The 20,004-nt window shown below is 49.7% G+C and overlaps 2 protein-coding genes across 2 annotated transcripts in view; one reads left to right on the top strand and one right to left on the bottom strand.

Annotated features, from left to right (window-relative positions):
• Positions 1-956: 956 nt before the first annotated feature.
• On the top strand, positions 957-10,833 carry Plk1 (polo like kinase 1). Its single transcript, XM_028764182.1, has 10 exons — positions 957-1,468; positions 2,073-2,241; positions 3,033-3,177; positions 3,898-3,991; positions 5,108-5,327; positions 8,542-8,697; positions 9,503-9,580; positions 9,765-9,919; positions 10,018-10,200; positions 10,336-10,833. The coding sequence occupies exons 1-10, from the start codon at positions 1,061-1,063 to the stop codon at positions 10,537-10,539; spliced, it is 1,812 nt and encodes a 603-aa protein (XP_028620015.1). The 5' UTR covers positions 957-1,060; the 3' UTR covers positions 10,540-10,833.
• Positions 10,834-10,998: 165 nt separating this feature from the next.
• Positions 10,999-20,004, bottom strand: part of Ern2 (endoplasmic reticulum to nucleus signaling 2) — a 16,048-nt gene continuing 7,042 nt past the window's right edge. The window contains 15 exon segments of the mRNA XM_028764181.1: positions 10,999-11,019; positions 11,022-11,210; positions 11,294-11,361; positions 11,440-11,563; positions 12,335-12,462; positions 12,553-12,700; positions 14,083-14,279; positions 14,365-14,464; positions 14,543-14,732; positions 14,880-14,964; positions 16,937-17,075; positions 17,287-17,433; positions 18,060-18,181; positions 18,294-18,441; positions 18,531-18,609. Coding sequence (XP_028620014.1) covers positions 10,999-11,019; positions 11,022-11,210; positions 11,294-11,361; positions 11,440-11,563; positions 12,335-12,462; positions 12,553-12,700; positions 14,083-14,279; positions 14,365-14,464; positions 14,543-14,732; positions 14,880-14,964; positions 16,937-17,075; positions 17,287-17,433; positions 18,060-18,181; positions 18,294-18,441; positions 18,531-18,609 — 1,885 coding nt within the window.

Raw genomic sequence — 20,004 nt, forward strand, 5'->3', positions numbered from 1 at the left:
TGTGGCCACTCTTTTTACATGTTGTAAATCCATTTTTTCTCTCTCCTAAATGAAGGCTGAGCAGACACTTCTGCAGGTCGGACTTGGCTTTGGTTTGCCGCTTTGCTAACAGTTCTAAACAGTCACCCCCACCTCTGACTAAAAAATTAATTTTCTCTATTTGGGGCTCTGGGCCACACAACTCAGGACAAGCCAGGCAACCTTGCATCGCTGAGCGGACGTCTGGTGTTTCTTACATGTCACAGTGTATAGGAATCATCTGAAGGTCTTGTTTGATCGGCAGGTCATGCCTGGGAAGTTTCTTTCCTTTGGGGTTAGTGGAGAAGTAGCTGAGGCTGATGTAGGCTAACTTGCAGAACCCATGCCCCTTCTTTGCCTTCCTAAGGAATTCCCAGGTGCTGCAGATACTGCTAGTCCCCTCCCTGGGTTGTTCAGGCGAAGGGTTGAGCTACATCACAGGGGCTGGGTGCAGCTAGTGCCACAGAGGAGGTCGGTCCGTTGCGCTGTGAAGGTGCATCTGCCTGCCAGGCGTGCTCAAGTATTGGGTTTATTTAGGCTAGCCGGGGAGAGAGCGATCGACCGCGGAGGCGGTGCACTCTCAAGCTATCCCTTGGCCTGGAGTTTCAGTTCTAGAAGGCTGGATCGGGTGGAGGAAGGTGTTAGATCTTAACAGGAGGAGCCCCTAGAGGAGGCGCAGGTGAACCACATGAGCACGCCCCAGCCGAGGAGCAGAAAGCAGGACGGAATCCTGTTCTCCTTGGGACTCTCTACGTAGTTCACTCGTTTCTGGTTTCCCAGGCGATCCCAAGTGCACGCAGTCCTCCAGTCCCTGCCCATTAAATTTTACGTCCGCCAGATCGGAGTTTAAAGGCGGCTGCGCCGTAGAGCACTCCCATGGTGCCGCGCGCTGGGCGGGTTTGTATTTTAAATCCCCGCGGCCAATCAGCAACGCGCAGGCCCTTGTAACGTTCCCAGCGCCGCGTTTGAATTCGGGGAGGAGCGGAGCAGAGCAAAACCCTCTGCACCGATCCGGCTAGGTCCGTGGAGCAACTTCGGCATCATGAGTGCAGCGGCCAAAGCTGGAAAGCTGGCTCGAGCACCAGCCGACCTCGGGAAAGGTGGGGTCCCGGGAGATGCAGCACCCGGTGCCCCAGTGGCCGCCCCGCTGGCGAAAGAGATTCCGGAGGTCCTAGTGGACCCACGCAGCCGGCGGCAGTATGTACGGGGGCGCTTTCTGGGTAAAGGAGGCTTCGCCAAATGCTTCGAGATCTCAGACGCAGACACAAAAGAGGTGTTCGCAGGCAAGATCGTGCCTAAGTCTTTGCTGCTCAAGCCCCACCAGAAGGAGAAAATGTCCATGGAGATCTCCATTCACCGCAGCCTCGCACACCAACATGTCGTAGGCTTCCATGGCTTTTTCGAGGACAGCGACTTTGTGTTTGTGGTTTTGGAGCTCTGTCGAAGGAGGGTGAGTGTTTCTGTCGCAGTGCTGGGGCTCCCACACATGGAACTTGCTGGCAAAGGGGCACCGAGGTTTTGGAGTGGCCTGGAGGAGTGTTTGGGTTTCAAGCTTTTTTATGGAAAGGCTTCTTTCTTAGCGAGGGTACCTGGCACTCCGAACTGCTGAGGCCGGGGTTCTGGGGAAGCAACCAGGCCCTGTTGCTATTAGGGAAGGAGCTCCTAGACGCAAGGCTGCGAGTGGGTACAGGAAATGGATGCGTAAAGTGGCTAAGGAAGGATCCCAAGGCTTGGAGTGCCACGGACCTCTAACTTCCGGAGTGGGGCAAGTTTGGGGGAGGGGGCGGCTGTTTGGAGTCAGATATTAGAGCTTTCAGAAAAGGGAGAGGATCTCCTGCCAGGAAGAAGCCCTGGGATGGGGAATCGAGAGTGGGGTTGAGAGAAGACTCTGGATAAGGAAGGGCACGAGTTAACAGGGTAGGGTCCGGTGAATGATGGTGACCAGGGTATGGCAGAACTATCAGAAACCTGTTAAGACTCTCCACTCCGAGAGCTTAGCCAAATTCAGCTGGCCACCCTTCTTGGGCTTCAGTGACCTCTTCCTCCCTCCTCAGTCCCTCCTGGAGCTGCACAAGAGGAGGAAGGCACTGACCGAGCCCGAGGCCCGCTACTACCTGCGGCAAATAGTCCTGGGCTGCCAGTACCTGCACAGCAATCAAGTCATTCACAGGGACCTCAAGCTGGGCAACCTCTTCCTGAACGAGGATCTGGAGGTGAAAATAGGTGAGGTGCTGGGCCTGCGGGTGACTGGTGCCAGTACAAGAGGTGGTAAGGAGGAGACGACTGGGAAATAGAGATGCTGCCCTCTGGAAAGTCCTCAAGTTAGGAAATGGAAAGCGTGTGTGGGGGGGCACACTCTGCTTGCCTTTTCTAGATCCATTGATTTTTGTGCTTCAGCTCAGTAGTTTTGAACTTGGGGGGCATCCCTCCTCCAAATGCTTCTCTATCCCCTAGCACTGAGCCAGCCCTTCAGCCAATCCAAGCAGGAGGTCGGGACATATGCTATGGAGCGTGGCAGGCAGCATCTCAGCTGGCTCTTTACTCCTCAGCTGAAAAACCTGTCCCCTTGAGTCTGATTTGCCAGACCCTATATCCCTGTCACTTCTTCACACACTTACCCAGCAGCAGTCACGAAGATCATTTACTTGATTCTCCAGTGCATCAAATTCCACCATCCTGTGCGTTTTAAATTTTACTTAAGTTACTTGAGGGATGGAGACAGGGTAACTTAAAGGAGTTCTCTCCACTCTGTAGGGTTGATGCATGTCATTATCAGTCCCAGTGGCAAGCTCCTTTACCTCCTGAGCCATCCTACCACCTTAACCCTGCTGTCTAACTAAAGAGGGGTGTAAAGGGCAGTGGGAGGCCAGCTAGGGCCAGTCCTGTGGGAGGGCTCAGTGACTGCAGGGTCTTAAGCCACTAATTGTCAATGCTCAGGCTCGAAACAGCTCTCCGCAACCACACACAGCCCCGGCTTAGCAGCTGAGCACCCTCTCTTCTTCCCTCTGTCCCAGGGGATTTTGGTTTGGCAACCAAAGTGGAATATGAAGGGGAACGAAAGAAGACCTTGTGTGGCACTCCTAACTACATAGCCCCTGAGGTGCTGAGCAAGAAAGGCCACAGTTTCGAGGTGGATGTGTGGTCCATCGGGTGCATCATGTAAGTTGGCAATGGACTTGGGCAACCGGCCTCAGCAGGGCTTTCTGAGGCATCTCACCCAGTTGACCTTACCATGTGGATCTTCCTACCTTATATATAGAAAGGCTGTTTTAGAGGGCAGGCTGCCCCACAGGAAACTCTGTTTTTCATATCAGTCTGGCGTAGGCTGTGGGATTCCTGTAACTTGGACTTGTTGGTCCAGGGAAGGGAACCAAAAAGTTCCTATACTTTTCCCCCTGCCCCTTGCTGCTTACTAAAAGTGTGCATAGAGCCAAACCATCAACACCTGAGGGCTTGTTAGGAATTCAGAATCTCAGATCTGAACCTGGGTTTAATACAATCCCTGCCTGACTTTCCATGAAGTCCTGCTGAAGGGAGAATTAGGCCAGCAGAAAGGCTGGAGGTAGGCAGAACCCCCACCTTGGTGGCCTGTGGTAGACAGCAGTGGCCTCTGGGGCCCTCAGAGAGTCCTCTTGTCACTGCAGGCCAGAGCTGGGCAATCCCTGGCCCCTTGGTGGTATCCAGGTGTTGTGGCTTGCATTCTTCTGAGGGCTTGTCCCAGCCTTTAGTTGCTGTATCTCTGGGCAGACTTGGGAGAGCATCCCCATCTATTCCCAGTCTGTGAATTCAGCACAGCTCCCCTCCTCTGGTCCAGAGACAATAACATTTGCATTTGGATTTTCCTTGGAGTTTGAACAAAATCCCTCCTTGTACTCCCAGGTATACCTTGCTAGTGGGCAAGCCACCCTTTGAGACCTCATGCCTAAAAGAGACCTACCTCCGGATCAAGAAAAATGAATACAGTATTCCCAAGGTGATGACTACACTTAATGTTTTCATTTATGTTCTAGCCAAAGCTATTCACTGAGCCCAGCTACATCCTGGGTCCTACCTCTAGCATAGCCATGGTGTATCTCTGATGCATTGCAGGTTGAGCTTGCATGCCAGATTCTCCTGCTCTGCCTCCCAAGAGCTGAGATTACAGGCATGTGCTGCTGGCTTTATGGTGTATTGGCAAGCGCTCTACCAGAGCCCCATGCCCAGCCCATGTCTTTAGACTCTTCCTGAGGGGGATGTAAAGCACAGGGAGAAAAGGAGGGAAAAGGGCAGACATACTTAGACCTGGAACATGGGCCATCTCCATCCAGTTATGTTGTGCCTAATAAAGGAGTTGCCCTTACTCTGATGAACCAGGCTTCCCATCTGCAAAGTGGGAGTTTCTCCGAGGGCTTCCCAATGACAAAATAACATCCCTTTTCATGTCCAGTGGCATAAATCCATTTGAAGGGATTACTCATTTCTGGGGATTAGGTTCATGTGGGGACACTTGGTCACTTTGAAGTTAGTGTCCTTGACTTGTACATAGAGTAGATATGTCACAGAAGGTCATCTCACTGCAGACAAAGTGGACTGCTGTGGTGTAGGTCCTGGCTTTATTACTGAGGCCATGTGTATTCTCAGACGGGGCACTCCTGTTTCCTTCATCTACAAGTGAGGCCTAATAGTGGAGATGCGCACACCTGTAGTCCTAGCACTTGGAAGGCTGAGACAGGAGGATTGCAAGTTCCAGGATAGCCTTAGCTATATACCCTTTCGCCATTTTATAAGTCTGCCTTGGTAGGCCTCAGAAAGCCTAGGTTATTTGTTATAGCTGGAATCAAGGGGGTGGAAGTAGGCAGGTCTTGAGACCTGGGTGCCCCTCTTGTAGATAACTAAATGTCCTTTGAAAGGGCAAAGGTGGGGAATTATCCCAAGTTAATCTTGAGTGCCAAGTGGCAAGAAATGATCCTTCTCATCATTATTGCTAAAGCTGGCTGGAGGACTCGTGGAAATCAGGGCCACTGTGCTATGGTGTATTACAGACAGGAGCAGCTGCATGCTGCCTGGGGTCCCTGTCTCATCTCACTCTGGCTCTGCCTCTCCATTCCAGCACATCAACCCAGTGGCCGCCTCCCTCATCCAGAAGATGCTTCAGACAGACCCCACTGCCCGCCCCACCATTCACGAGTTGCTCAATGACGAGTTCTTCACTTCTGGCTACATCCCCGCCCGCCTCCCTGTTACCTGCCTCACCATCCCACCAAGGTTTTCAATAGCTCCCAGCAGCCTGGACCCCAGCACCAGGAAGCCTCTCACGGTCCTCAATAAAGGTAAAAAAATCAGTCTGGGTAGAAGAGAGCCCAGGTTTCCAGGCTACATTTCAGGGTGCGTGTGCCTTACTGCCACAACCTCCATAGTTAGGTCCTATCTTTGAGTCTGGTCCCAGGGCCTTTTGCCCTGTGGCCTTCACAGGAAGAACTGACTGAATCAACACATTGGGCCCAAAAAGGAAAAAGATGAACTGAACATCAAGCCCAGGAAATTAAGAGTAAAGATCTCTCTTGCATGGTTTGTGGAGAAAGCTGGAAGTTTTTTGGTGCATACATGGCCCAAGCTGTGGTACCCATCCTCGGTCTTCACTCGCAGCACGCCCAGTGCTGGTCATCCCGTGGACTTGTTGTTCTTTGTGTTTTCTTTTTCTTTTCTTTTTTGTTTTTTTTGAGACAGGGTTTCTCTGTGTAGCCCTGGCTGTCCTGGAACTCACTCTGTAGACCAGGCTGGCCTTGTTTTCTTTTTCAAGAGAAGTCTTTCTATCACCCAGGCTGCTCTGAAGTCAGTCTTCCTGCCTAAGGCTCTGCAGAGTACAGGATTACAGGTTTCCATCAGCACATCTCTCTTTGGAAAAGTCGATACGGTCAACTCCAGGAATCTGCCATTTTACTCTTGCACTAAAGTAAAGTCTTTTTTCAAAACTTTAGCATCCCTTGCCTCTGCTTGGATAGCTTTTTGTTTCTAGAGCTCTTTAGAGATCAGAGTTTTTCTGATTCATGTTTTAATGTTACTTTATCATTGTCCACACTTGTATAAAGGCAGAGGGATGGATGCTCTCCCAGTCTGCTCATGTTCTGTAGCTGCATCATCAGCCCTACATGTTGCTCTTTCTTAAGTGCTCGAGAACCAGGTCTCCTCGCTGGTAATGCGTCCCTGTGCTGTGACAGACACCAGCATCAACTTCAGGACTGTGAGCATTAATTTCATATTGTCTTAGCAGTTCCTTTTTTCTTTCCTTTTTGTTTTTTGAGATAAGATTTCACTATATAGTCCAGCTGGCCTCCAACTCAAGAGATCCACCTGCCTCTGCCTTCCAAGTGCTAAGAGCAAAGGTGTGAGCCACCTTGCCTGGCAGCAGTATTTGCCTTTGTGTTTTTACTGTCCCTCTCTCCATCCTTCTCCTTTTTTGAAACAGATTCTCACCAAGCTGACTTAGGTTTAAAATCCCCCTGCCTCACCCTCCACAGTGCTGGGCTTACAGGACTGTGCCACTGTATTTATCCTCTTTTTCTTCTTCTTCCTCCTCCTCCTCCTCATCATCATCATGTAGTCTTATTTGTCCTTAATATATTTCATTAAGAGCTGTGGTCTTTGGGAGATAGCTTGTACGACTTTGTTCTCTGTGTGGATTTAGTATAAAACTACTACTTAGTATAAAATTCTCTGTTTCAGTTAGATTGCCATTTTTAGGCAAATGGCTTAGGATGGCTTAGTTTCATTTTTGGTGCTTTGAGACAGGGTCTTGTGTTGTTCAGGCTAGCCTTGAACTCCTCCCAGTTGCTGGGATTTCAACTGAGTGCTTCATACCTGGCTTGGTTTATTTTCGAATAACTTTAGAGTAATGCAAAGTTTTAAAAACAGAATAAAGCTGAATTCCTGTGTACCCTTCACCCAGCTTCTTCCACGGTCAGTGTCTCTCTTAAGAACAGCATAATTACCAAAACTGAAGTGTTAGCTACAAAGTAATCCCATCAACAGACCCCAGCCCTCACATCGATCAACCAGATTCCTCATTACACCCCCAGAATGCAAGTCAGTACCTCACGTGGCAGTTAGTGACCTTGGCTCCCCAATTTTCTCCAGCCTGTGGCAGTCTCTAGGTTTTCCTTATGTCTTGTGACCATGACACTTTAGAGGGTACTGAGGAGTTGATTTCCTCCTGGATTTGATGCTTCCTCAGGATTTCGTACGGGTTCTGCATTCTGAGCAAGAATGCTGCAGAGAGGTTTGCTGTTCTCAGTGTGTCAGGGAGACAAGGCTGTCTCTGCTGCAGACATCGTTTCCTTGGTAATTAATAAGAACCTTGCAGAAAGTTGTTTGAAACTGTTGGGCCCACCAGTTTTAGTGGTAGCAATTATTATTGTAATTTTTATTTTATTTTTTCCTTTTTAAGACAGTGTCTCATGTGGCCCAGGCTGCTTGGATCTCACAGTAGCCAAGGACGACTATGAACTTCTGCTCCTTCTGCCTCTATATCCTGAGTGCTAGGATTACAGTCAAGGATGGGTCACCCTACCTAGTTTATGAGCAGTTGAGAGTCTAATTCATGTTAGACAAGCCCTCTATTAATCAAGTTTGTACTGAGCCCAGCCCCTTTTTTCTGTAGTGCTGGACCTGTGAATTCCTGTCTTACTTGGTGGTGGTTAGAATACTGCTATTTTATAAGTAAAGTAGTGTTAAAAGAAACTGTTTTAATAGATATTTTTCAAGCTCACCCAAAGGTAGAGGATTGTGTTATCTATCCCTGGGTTATTTATTCCTCCTTTATCTCCAGTAATTAAATTTGGACAGGCTTGATTTTACATATTCTGTTCTATAAACACTCATTTTTAATAGGTTTTGTTTTTTAACTGTGTATGGGTGTTTTGCATATATGTATGTCTGCGTTCCACGTGCATGTTTGGTGACCACAGAGGCCAGAAGATGGTATTGGATCCCCTGGAACTGGAGTTACACATGATTGTGAGCCACCATGTGGGTTCTGGGAACCAAACTCAGGTCTTCGGCAGGAGTAGCAAGTGCTCTTAACTGCAGAGCCATCTCTCCAGGCCCTTTTTTGGCTAGTTTTAACTTAATGCTTCAGTGTTCCTCTCATTAGACTCGGGCTGTTTGTAAGCATACAAAGCAAAGGGCTACAGTGCAAAGCTGCTGAGGCTTTATTTAAAGGGATCCATCCTGGGATACACTGTTTGACCTGTCCTTCCATCTTCCCAGATGCTCACAGTGCCCTTCACTCTGAATTGGTACAGCTTTGAGTCACTGGTACCTTCAGATTGCCTCCCTGAGTCCCAGAAAGCCAGGCTGTTGGGTCAGAGACCTAAAGCTTGGCGTCCTCTCAGTATGTACCATACAGTTTGTCACTCAAACTGGTGCTGACTGTGTCCCCACATCGATGATAGTTAGAGTGTTCTGCGAAGAGGGCTAGCTGTGGCGGCAGCTCTGGGCTCCTTCCCCTAGTTTTGTGACTGCCCAGTGACCAAGTTATCTTCTTAGGCGTGGAGAACCCCTTACCTGACCGTCCTCGGGAGAAAGAGGAACCAGTGGTTCGGGAGATAAATGAGGCCATTGAGTGCCACCTTAGTGACTTGCTACAGCAGCTGACCAGTGTCAACGCCTCCAAGCCCTCAGAGCGTGGGCTGGTGCGACAAGGTGAGTGCTACAGGAGTCCACACATCTGGGCAGGGGGTGGGGGGGCATCTCAGCCAGCAGAGCACTCGTGGTGAGGGCCCAGGCACACATGACCTTTGCTTTGCCTGTTTCTTATAGATCAAATTCCAGGTGAGTTAGCCTGACACCCACAGCCCCCCCTTAGTGTTCCTTCTGCCTACTTCTGCACCGTCTCATCCTATAGGTGGCTGGTAGGCCACTTCTGCATAGCTACACATACTGCTCAGGGAATTAATCCTCCAGAGACTCAGATGAGCTCCAGCCTTAGGGCTGTCCTGACACCTGCTGCAGTGATTTCCAAACCTGACTTAATTGTCTATAGCATTTCTTCCCAGCACATTCGTGTCTTTGCAGCAGACACTTGTGTACATTGGGATGTTATAGCATTGTAGGCAGGGGTTGTCGGGTCAACTGTCTCTCCTCACTTTAATCTGGGGCACTAGGCCTTCTACCATCTCCAGGGCAGATGATGGAGCGGCCTGGAGACTTTGATCTTTCTTCATCCTTGTGATTAGAATGGGGGCTCTTCCAGAAGCCTGCGGTTTTCTTTTCCTGTCCGAACCTACCACAGCTCATGGGACACAGCAGGTCTAGAGTTAAGGGGCTCACTCACGTAATGAAGTGGGTCTTGGCATCTTGGGCTGTAATTTTCCATTTGGGTGTCAGGCTTGTGCTGCCAGGCCCCTCCTCAGGCTTCATGGGTGCCTAGTGTACTCCCCTGGGGAGGGCTGCATGAGAGGCTAGGGAAGGGGCTGACCTAACCAGTGTGCTTCTGTTTCTATCCCAGAGGAGGCTGAGGATCCTGCTTGTATCCCTATCTTCTGGGTCAGCAAGTGGGTGGACTATTCGGACAAGTATGGCCTTGGTAGGTGTCTCAGAATGTGGAATGGGCAGGGGATGGGTGGCTGTGGTAGCCTTTGAGAGAGGTGGGGTGAAGGAGCACCAAGAATTGAATTTCAGGCCTTCTGCACAGTAGACAAGCATTGTACTCCTGAGTTACTCCACGGCCTTTGCCTGCCTTTCTGAGATAGCTCTCCACTTGCCACCAGGGTATCAGTTGTGTGACAACAGTGTAGGGGTGCTCTTTAATGACTCCACACGCCTCATCCTCTACAATGACGGGGACAGCCTGCAGTACATAGAGCGCGATGGCACCGAGTCCTACCTCACCATGAGCTCCCACCCCAACTCCTTGATGAAGAAGGTGAGTGCCAGCTGCTGAGGGCTAGCATGGCAGGGTATGGGGCTGCTGCAGGGTCAGGCCCTCATTCTGGAACCCCTCCCCCCAACTTTTCAAACTAGATCACTCTCCTCAACTATTTCCGCAATTACATGAGTGAACACCTGCTGAAGGCAGGGGCTAACATCACACCCCGGGAAGGTGACGAGCTGGCCCGGCTGCCCTACCTACGAACATGGTTCCGCACGCGCAGTGCCATCATCTTGCACCTCAGCAACGGCACCGTACAGATTAATTTCTTCCAGGTGTGCTGGGGCAGGGCGCTGTACGTGGGGTGGCAGTGCTGTCTCTCTCACCAGCGGGGCGGGGCGCCTTCCTCCCGTTTGCTCTCTCCATGGACACCAGTTGAGCGCTTCACTCTCTCCCACCTTCCCTCCTAGGACCACACCAAACTTATCCTGTGCCCCCTAATGGCAGCGGTGACCTACATCAACGAGAAGAGGGACTTCCGGACATACCGCCTGAGCCTCCTGGAGGAATACGGCTGCTGCAAGGAGCTGGCTAGCCGCCTGCGCTATGCTCGCACCATGGTAGACAAGCTGCTGAGCTCTCGCTCTGCCAGCAACCGCCTCAAGGCCTCCTAGTTCTCTGTCCTTCGGACTGGTGCCCCTTCACTCTGCTAGCTCTGGGCCTGCACTGCTGGACTCCCAGGGCTGCTGTTCAGTGCCCCTGGCCCTGGGGGCTGGGCAGGGAGCAGTGCCCCCTTTGAAGGGGTTGCTGTGTGTAAGTTATTTGTACATGTTTGGGTGTGGGTTTACATCCGCTTCCCTGTCCTCAGCCCACTATATGAATTGTATAAATATTTCTATTGAATTTGGACTGCTCTTTCTTTCCTTAGCTTTATATGTATATTAAATATATGTACATCTCTCTCTCTCTCTCTCTTTTTGGTCCTGTATTTTTTAAGGGTCCCCTACCCCCAGAGGTTTTCTGCTCTAACAGCCTCAGTCCCTTTAACTGCTGCCCATCTTTTCTGACACTCCTGAGGCCAGATTGAGCCACAGGCTTAACTCCTTGGTCCACCTTTGGGGCCTCTGGATGTCTCAGCTCTTTGTGGCATCTGGCAGGACCTCCTGGCTTCCAAAGCTGCTGGATAGTAGGGCAGGAAGAGGCTCTCAGAAGCACAGGTCCTCATGGCTCGGTGAGTGTGTAGCAGCAGCCTCGGGAAGCGCTGTGTGAAGTATTGGATGAAGCCAGCAGGAAGTTGGCCTAGTGTCTGACGCACCTCAGCTGGGAGCTCCCTGTAGTGGTGCTTCTGGGGATGGGCAGGACACGGATCCTGGCTCAGCTGTGGCAGACCATCCCTGATCTATGTCCCACCCAGGCTCTAGAACATACCTTGTTCCTCATGGCCCGGAGCAGGTCTCGCACTGATGTCCCTTTGTATGACCGGAACCTTTTCAGATCTGCAGGCAGAGAAATGGGCTGCAGAGGTGTTCCCACTGGGACTCTGCCCCTCACACCCACCCAAGTGAGGCCTCTACCTGCCTGCAGAGGTGCTGAGATATGCTTGTACCAGTTTTCCCGGACCACCTTGTAGCTTCCTGCCTCCAGCGCCATCATGAGAGGTCCCTGCTCTGGTTCCTTCTCCAACCAGTCGCTGACATCCTAGGACCCCACAGAGCGCCTGAGCCTTGTGGCCATTATCAGAGAGACCTCAGGGCCAGGACTGTGTCGGGTGGCTAATGTTGGAGTAGCAAAATGTCTTAGGATGACAGGGGCCATTGCCTCCTGGATAGTGTGGCTTCCCTATGCCCTACCTCAATGCCCCCACCCACCCTGAAGGAAGTGTTATTGTTGCTTCTTTTCTACAGGTAGTCAGCCTATAGCTCAGGTGTAGTCCCTTGCCCAAGGTCACACATGAAAGGATTATCTATATTGACGTCACAGCATGAATGACTGCAGATGAGAGTGGGCTATATTTCCATATAGGACAGTTAGAGCAAATGCACAGATCCCAGGGGCTGAGGTGACAAGGCTCTGTTTTCCCTCAGCCACTCTGATTTCCCTTCTCTTGTTTAGGACCTGTGATGGTTTGAATAAGAGTGGCCTCCACGGTTTGAGTGTCTGGTTCCCAGTTAGTGGAAATGTTCGGGGAGAATTAGTTGTGGTCTTATTAGAATACATGTGTCACTAGGCGTGGGCTTAGATGTTTCAAAAGCCCACACCAGGCCCAGTGTTCCTTTCTTGGCCTGCAACTATGGATCAGATGTGAGTTCTCAGCTCCTACTGTAGCACCCACCATGCCTGCCTTCCACAACAACACCAAGATGATAATCTGAAACTGTAAGCAAGTACCCAATTAAATGTTCCATTTATAAGAGTTGCCTTGGTCATGGTGTCCAAGCTTTGGGGGGCCCCTTACCAAGACCATCTGACCTGGAAGAACTGAAGCTCCTTAGCTCTGCTCCAAAAGAGGGGGTGAGCCAGTACCCATCCTGCCGAGGGGCGATCCTGGGGAAGCAGGCTCAGCATGGCTTTCACTAAGTCCAATGCCACAACCTTGTCTGGAGGGCAGAAGAGAGGATGGGTTATAAGTCCTCTGTCTCATGCCTCCTTCCTCTCATCTTTGCTGGTCCTGTCTGGCTCTCACTCACCATGGGTCTCTTCCTGCAGCTGCGCTAGACAGGGATCCCCTGAGAGGATGTTGGCCTGGCGGTAAAGACTCTCTCCAAAGGGGTGGCTGCCACCCGAAAGCACGTAATAAAACACGCAGCCCGCAGAGAAGATATCCACAGCACTGGTCTGGGGGCCAGAGAATGGGTGTGAGAAGGAGAAAAGTGAAAAAGTGTGTGAAAGTGGGCCTTGCTAAAGTCCCTCTGGACCTGTAGAGCAGCGGGGAGCAGGGGTCAGGGGTTGTTGAGATCAGGACGCAAGAGATGGTTTTTTTGCCCCTGCTGAACTTTTGGTCCTGGTTTTTCTTCATGTAGACAGATACAGGTAGTGAAACTGAGTGAGGTTAGCCACATACAGACGGGATCAGAGTGAAAACTGGTGACCTGACCACCCACTGATTGTCACCAGGAGACTGCCAGGATGATAGAGCTGAATTTTTTCCAAGTGCATTTGGTAATCCAAGGTGTGGGGGGTGGGGTGGGGGGTGTATTTCCCCAATGTTAAAATACTTAGTTTACACTGGTATTGGTCCTACATAAGTGATTAGGTCAGGACAGGTAAGAGCCAGGATCTTTTTTCCTATGTAGCTTGAACTCAGGGTCCTCCTGCCTCAGCTTCCTGAGTGCTGCAATTACAGGCCGCTGCACCCAGATCTTACACTCTGAGTCCCTCAGTGCTTGTGAAACATAGTGAAGGTTAAACATTTTCTAAACCAGGTATGATGTTTGTAATCACTGGAGGCTGAAGTAGGAAAGTTGAGAGTTCAAGGCTGGCCTAGGCTAGGTAGCAAGACCAACAAGTATCAACAAGGTCATTTTTTGGTCATGGTTTTCAACTTGGGTGGTTGTGATGGTTTGAATAGGTTTGGCCCTTTTAGACTCATACGTTTGAATGCTTAGCCCATGGGGAGTGGCACTATTAGGAGGTGTGGTCTCATTGAAGTAGGTATGTCACTGAGGGGTTTGGCTTTGAGGTCTCTTAAGGCTCAAGCCTTCCCCCAGTGTGGAACCAGACCCTCCTCTTGGCTGCCTTTGGAAGACAGTCTCCTTCTGGCTGCCTTTGGATCAAGATATAGAACTCTTGGCTCCTCCAGCACCATGTCTGTCTGCACTCTACCATGCTTCCCACCATAATGATAATGGACCGAACCTCTGAAACTATAAGCAGTCGCAGTTAAATGTTTATAAGAGTTACCTTGGTCATGATGCTCTTCACACTAATGGAAACCCTAACGAAGACAGTGGTACTGACATGTAACTGTCAGGAGCGGGTGGTCCCCTATGTATTGTAGCATGTCTAGCAGCATCCCTGACCTCACAGGATGTCAGAGATGCTTTCTTCCCAAGGCAAGTCAGTCAAAATGTCTCTGACATTGCCTAATATCTTCTTAGCTACAGAACAAACCCTGATGGAGACTGCCTTGGGGAAGAGGGAGTAGATTATCTCCTGGGATCTCTTTCAGAGAAGAGGTAGGGCACAGAGGAAGCCCTGTGACTAATGGGCAGACTCACTGGGCTGTCTGGGGGCAGTTGCAGGAGCTCTGGTGCCATCCAGCCTTCTGTGCCAGGAATACCAGAATGGAGACTGAAGCTACAACGGCCGGCAGGTAGTTTCTTGCAGAGCCCGAAGTCAGAGATGACCACTCTGCCTTGGCCCTGGCTGTCAGGCCCAGCCATGAGAATGTTGCCTGGCTTGAGGTCACGGTGTACTACACATAGGAAGGGAGTGGAGAGAGTGAGTGACGGCCAGTGGGGAGGGGCAGGGGGCTAAGGGCTGGAAGCAATCCAGGGTACCTATGTGTAAGGAATGTAGGTGAGCCAGGCCAGACATCATCTGCTGCAGCACTGTGGTGGGCTCCAGGCCCCAGCGGTCTAGGTCTGGACTCTCCACATACTAAGATGAGGGAGGGGCAAAATGTCACTCTCCGGCCCAAGGCCTTCCCCTCCCTACCTCCCTGGGCTCCCATCTCACCTCTTGCAAGGAGGCCTGGCAGAGCTCCAAGGCGATGTAGTGGAATTGGGGACCACGCTCAGTGCAGAAGTAGCGGAGCACATTGGGGTGCCTGTCAGACTCTTGCAGCAGCTGCACCTCTCGCCGAACCAAGCTGAAGCACTCTCGGAGGAGCCTCTTCACAGCTACTGCACGTCCCTCAAACTGTCCTCTGAGAAGTGGTCCAGGGGTGGGGGTGGGGGTTCAGAGAGAGCGGATGAGGAAAAGACTTGGGACCTATCCCCACATCTGGGAGTCTGTTGTTGTCAAAAGGGCTGCAAGTAACAGAGCTGTGGCCTGGGCTCCACCTGCCACTCACCGGAAAACAAAAGTTCCTCCTGCCCCACGGCCCAGCACATCCTTGGGGTTAAAGGATATCTTCCCCACCACGGTGGGCTGCCCAGCTACAGGGAAAGAAGATACTGCCCTCTTAGTGGTCTCTGCCCACAGTCATCCTTCCTGCCTGCCTCTGCCAGCTCTAGTCCAGACCCACCCGCCATCTTGACCATTCTCTAGACTTCCACCCTTCTGTACTGTGTGTGCTGCGGTGGCTGGTGCTGGCATTGGTGTGTCTAGGCATGTGCCTCAGGAATGACAGCGATGGCACCTCTATCAGTGTGAGGGCCAAGTAGATACACAGAGGAGGGAGAGGGTGATAATGGCTGTGTGACTCCGCTTTGAGCACCTTCTGCTCCCTGATGTTTTCCCTTCTTCTCTCTACAGTCTGCAGTCTCCTCTAACACTTGTAACACTTCTTTTCATTGACATTGAATTGCTTTAAATAAAAAGATGAATTCAAGTAGACAGAAGTGTGATGAGAGTGAGCACAGGAATAGTGAGTAAGGGGGATGCTGGCTTTTTCAGTCCACGCCCACAGTACATCATAGTCTTGGTGTGCAATTAAGATGGGTAAGGTTGGGACTAGGGAGATGCTTCAGTCAATAAAGTGTCTGCCTTGCTATGAGAACTGATTTAGAGCCTAACATGCATGTGAGAAGCTGGGCATAGTAATCCCAGCACTGAGGAGGCTGAGAGAGGTGGATCCCTGTGCATGCATGCGCACAAATACACTAGCAAGAACAGCTCTGGGAAAATACAGAGTCTTGTCAGCAGAAAGACAACCAGATGCCACAGGCAGGTGTACACACACACACACACACACACACACACACACACTAGCAAGAACAGCCCTGGGAAAATGTAGAGTCTTGTCTGCAGAAAGACAACCAGATGCCACTGGCAGGTATACACGCGTGTGCATGTGCACACACACACACACTAACAAGAATAGACCTGGGAAAATAGAGTCTTGTCTGAAGAAAGACAAGTGGAATTCACTCCAGAGTCTTGTGGTCAGGGAAATGGGTTTGGGGGTACAATGGAATGGTTATTTACTTGAACTCAGTGGAGTTACTGAATGACAAGAACTGCATCTCAGGCCTAGGGTCACCCTGCTGTGAAGCCCTTTAAGAAATGTCCCCATAGGCTCAAGATGTAGCTCAGAGAGCTTTCCTCTGAAAAGGGGCTGAGAACCAAGGAAGAGGAGGACATGGGTGAATACTGGAGCCTTAAGCCAAGAGTCAGGCAGACATCAGCTTAAATAAGTGGACAGCTGGTGGGAATTTGGCCTGAGGAAGTAGGGAAGTCAGCAATGGGAGATACCAGCTCACAAAAGACACCAGTCTGGCTCAGAGCCAAAGAGTACAAGACTAGAGTGGCCAATAGATGCACAGGCCATACCCCCTAAGCACTGAGTGGACACCAGTGGGTCTTTGAAGGCTCAAGCTAAGGATTAAAACAAGAAACATTGAGAGGAACATTGAAACAAAATCAAAACCACACCTAGATAATTTACTGCTACCATTATCAAAAACATTGTTTTAAAACAATTATTAACATCATCTAGGTATGATTTTTTTAAGACACATATCCCAGGCTAGCCTGGAACTTGTGATCCTCCTTCCTCCATTTCCTGAGTGCTGGGATTTTATTCGAGTATCACCATGGCTGGTTTATGAGTGCTAAGGCTCAACCCCACGGCTCCATGCATACTAGGCATGCATTCTCATAACTTAGGTATGTCTCCAACTTGCTAATAATGATGGTAGGAATGACCACAGTGTGGTGATGCCGTGAGGTAGGAGCTTGTACTCCTATTGGACCAGTGAGATAACAGATGTGCAAAGACAACTCTTCAAAAGCTAGCTGACAACAGTTCCATGACAACCAGAGACCCTGAAGACACTCAAGGAGACTGTCCCTTATTGATTGATCCCACCATCTGTGGTTTCTGACAATTCAACTTTGAAATTAAATCAAATTCACCTTTCCTTTTTCTCTACCTTTGGCCCCCCAATTTTATTGACTCAAGTTTACCTTCAGGGTCATGGGCTGGCTGTGTTGGCTCTGAGGGGTTTTGACATCTCTGGTCCTGCAGGATGTCCCTGGAAGGCTGTGTCTGAGCATCCTGTGAGAGGTCAGGAGGGCCTGCAGGTGCTGAAAGACTCTGCTGCTGCTGTAACATACAGGTTTTAGTGGATACCAGTTCTCCTCCTGATGGACCCCACACCTTGCTAGAGCTGGGCTCACAATAGAGTTTGGACTCACAGAGCACAGGAGCAGGGGATCCTAGGAGGGAGGCAGAGGCAGCTGGAGTCAGGCAAGCGAGAAGCAGAGTTCTCTGTAGGAAGACTCTAAAATGAACAGTGTCAGGATGTTGGACTCACCTGTCTCATCAGGTAGAGGATCCAGGCTCCCAGGAGGATGGCAGTGAAGCTAGCTGCTAGCAGGTCTTGTGATCCCAGCCCTGGACAAGAGTCTAAAGCTTCCTCTTCAGGATGTAGTTCTGAATCTTCTCCCCTCAGGTGTGGGAGCTAGAAACAAAGCAGGTTTCAGTTGTGGTGAAAGCTTCCTCCTGTGTGAAACCCCCACATCTTCATCAATGGGTCCAGGGCAGGGCTTAGCTGAAGGGGTAGGGAGGGGTTGTATGATGGGCTCCTTGGTGCTGTCCATGGTTCTGACACATGGCACTCAGGAGAGTTTACCAAACCTAACTGAAGACCAGCATCTCTTTGAATGTCATTAAAATTCACATGCTCGAGGCTTGAAACTATGAGGTTCATCTCTGGAGATTAGGAATTTGGTGTGACTGGAGCCAACTCCCAGGTGATTTGAAAATCATTGCTTCTTCTAACCTTGAGCTACTTATTAGTGCTGCTCCAATCTCTCCCAGGAGAGCGGGGCTTTATAGTTTTTCTGTTTTCAATTTCTCACTTGATGAATATTTTACAATGTTTACACTGAAGAGTAAGGGAAAAGAATCTGGGAAGTATGCTTTGTGATTTAGGAAGCCAATATCATTTTGACATTTTAAACATGCCTGGTAGTAGCAGCAACAAAATGCTTTCTGGTAACGTCCATGAGATTGACTGGAGAAGAGGTACAGGCTGCATGCATGTCTTCTCAATCCACCCACAGCCCCTGCCATCCCAGTACTGACCTCGAAGAAGAGAGCCGGAGCATGAAGTTCCTCTGAGGCTCTTGTCTCAGCAGAATCTTTCCCTGGCATGGGATGAACCCTCAACATGGTGGTGTGCAGGACTGGGGGAGGTTCATGGTATCCTAAGTGTCAAGAACAAAAGCCAGAGTGTTGAGGGTACATATTTAAATTCAGAAATTGGGTGTATGAATCTTTTATCTTCGTCTTCTTCAAATTTAAATCAGGAGACCTCACCAATGAGTAGCCACTGGCTGGGGAGGGCCACACTGCCTGAGGGGTATCTGACAGCAGTGCTGGGTGAGCCCTCTCGCTCCCCTGAGACTTGAAGTGTCACCTCATCTGTTGTAGGGCCATCCACGGGTGCCAGAGTCAGTCCACGGGGCTATGGCAGAAGATGGAGAGTCACATGTCCAAGAAGCTCCTTTCCTGCTCTATCCCTCTTTGCAGCCCACACATAGATCCCCTTCTCACCACAAGAGCCACCCCAGCATGGACCAGTGCTTTAGAGACATAGAAACCAGCTTCTTCTTTCCCCACATACAGTGTCATCCTAAAGGGAGGGGAAAGAGAAGGTCGAGTAATGCTGGTGGGTAGCTTCAGCTTTGACTTACCTGTGTCCTTTGTATTTTCTTCCATATTGACTCTAGAATTGACCATGTTACTTGCTTTGGTCAAAGAGATACATGTAATACAAACATAGACTAGCATGATTCTTGAGCACTGGGAATTGCCCCTCAGTACTGTTATCTGAAGCCCTGAGACTACCAGGTAAGGAAGTTTACTCTCCCACAAAGGATGAAAGACCTCATGGTATATAAATGAAACATTTTATTTGACACCTCCTCAGCCAAATGGCCCACCAACTACTGGATAGGTAAGTGACACTATCCTGGATCATTGCCTCCACTAAGTCACCGGATGATTTCAGAAAAAGAAAAAACAAACAAACAATGATAAAACAAAACAAAACCGTACCTGGATGACCCACAGAATCGTGAAAAATAGCAAGAATCTGTTGCTTTTAAGCTACAAGAGTTGTAACAGTTTGTTTTGTAGAAAAACTAACTGGTATAAAATCTATAACAACATTTCCTCAAAGTATGCCTCACTTTTTTTAAAGATGGGGGGAGGTTCTTATTATGTAGCCCAGGCTAGCCTCAAATTCATGCTGCTCAGCCAGCAGCATCCTGCATAGTGTGAGTATAGATATGCACCACCACATCTGGTCCAGACTTTAATAAGAACTCAGTTTTCACCGAGTGGTGGTGCACACCTTTAATACCAGAACTTGAGAGGCAGAAGCAGGCAGCTCTCTGAGAGTTTGAGGCCAGCCTGGTCTATCGAGTGAGTTACAGGACAGCCAGGGATGTTACACAGAAAAAAACATGTCTTAAAAAAAAAAAAAAAAAAAAAAAGGAAGGAAGAAAGAAAGAAAGAAGAGAACAAACTCATTTTCTAAATTGGAACTCATCACCTCTCTTTTCATCCTTTGCTTCTTTCTTTCTTCAGTTCTTTGAACTACTGAAAATGAAAGCAGCCATGAACTTCTTGAAGCCTTTGCCTCTTTGCTTACAGACTGAACTCTAACCATCCTGGTCCTCCTGGTCTCCAATCTCCATCCTTCTCTCTCACCCTTTACTTAGTACCCTGAGCTTTGCTGCCTACAGCATCATCTTATTTCAATACTTTTTATTTTCTACGTGTAGGGGTGTTTTGCCTGCATGTATGTCCGTATACTCCACACATGCATGGTGCTCACAGAGGCCAGAAAGAGGACATCGGGGTCACTTGGAACTGGAGTTACAGAGGGTTGTGAGGCATATGAGTGCTGGGAATTGAACCTGGGTCCTTTGGAAGAGCAGCCAATACTCTTTAGTACTGTGCTGCCTCTCCAGCACCTCTCTCTCTCTCTCTCTCTCTCTCTCTCTCTCTCTCTCTCTCTCTC

The sequence above is a fragment of the Grammomys surdaster genome, unplaced genomic scaffold (genome assembly GCF_004785775.1).
Source record: "Grammomys surdaster isolate TR1022 unplaced genomic scaffold, NIH_TR_1.0 142, whole genome shotgun sequence".
NCBI classification, from domain to species: Eukaryota; Metazoa; Chordata; class Mammalia; order Rodentia; family Muridae; genus Grammomys; species Grammomys surdaster.

Coding starts and splice junctions, on each gene's coding strand:
- Plk1 (XM_028764182.1), top strand. CDS start 1,061: ATGAGTGCAGCGGCCAAAGCTGGAAAGCTGGCTCGAGCACCAGCCGAC. Junction 9,920..10,017: donor CCAACTCCTTGATGAAGAAG/GTGAGTGCCAGC, acceptor TTTTCAAACTAG/ATCACTCTCCTCAACTATTT. Junction 10,201..10,335: donor TACAGATTAATTTCTTCCAG/GTGTGCTGGGGC, acceptor CTTCCCTCCTAG/GACCACACCAAACTTATCCT.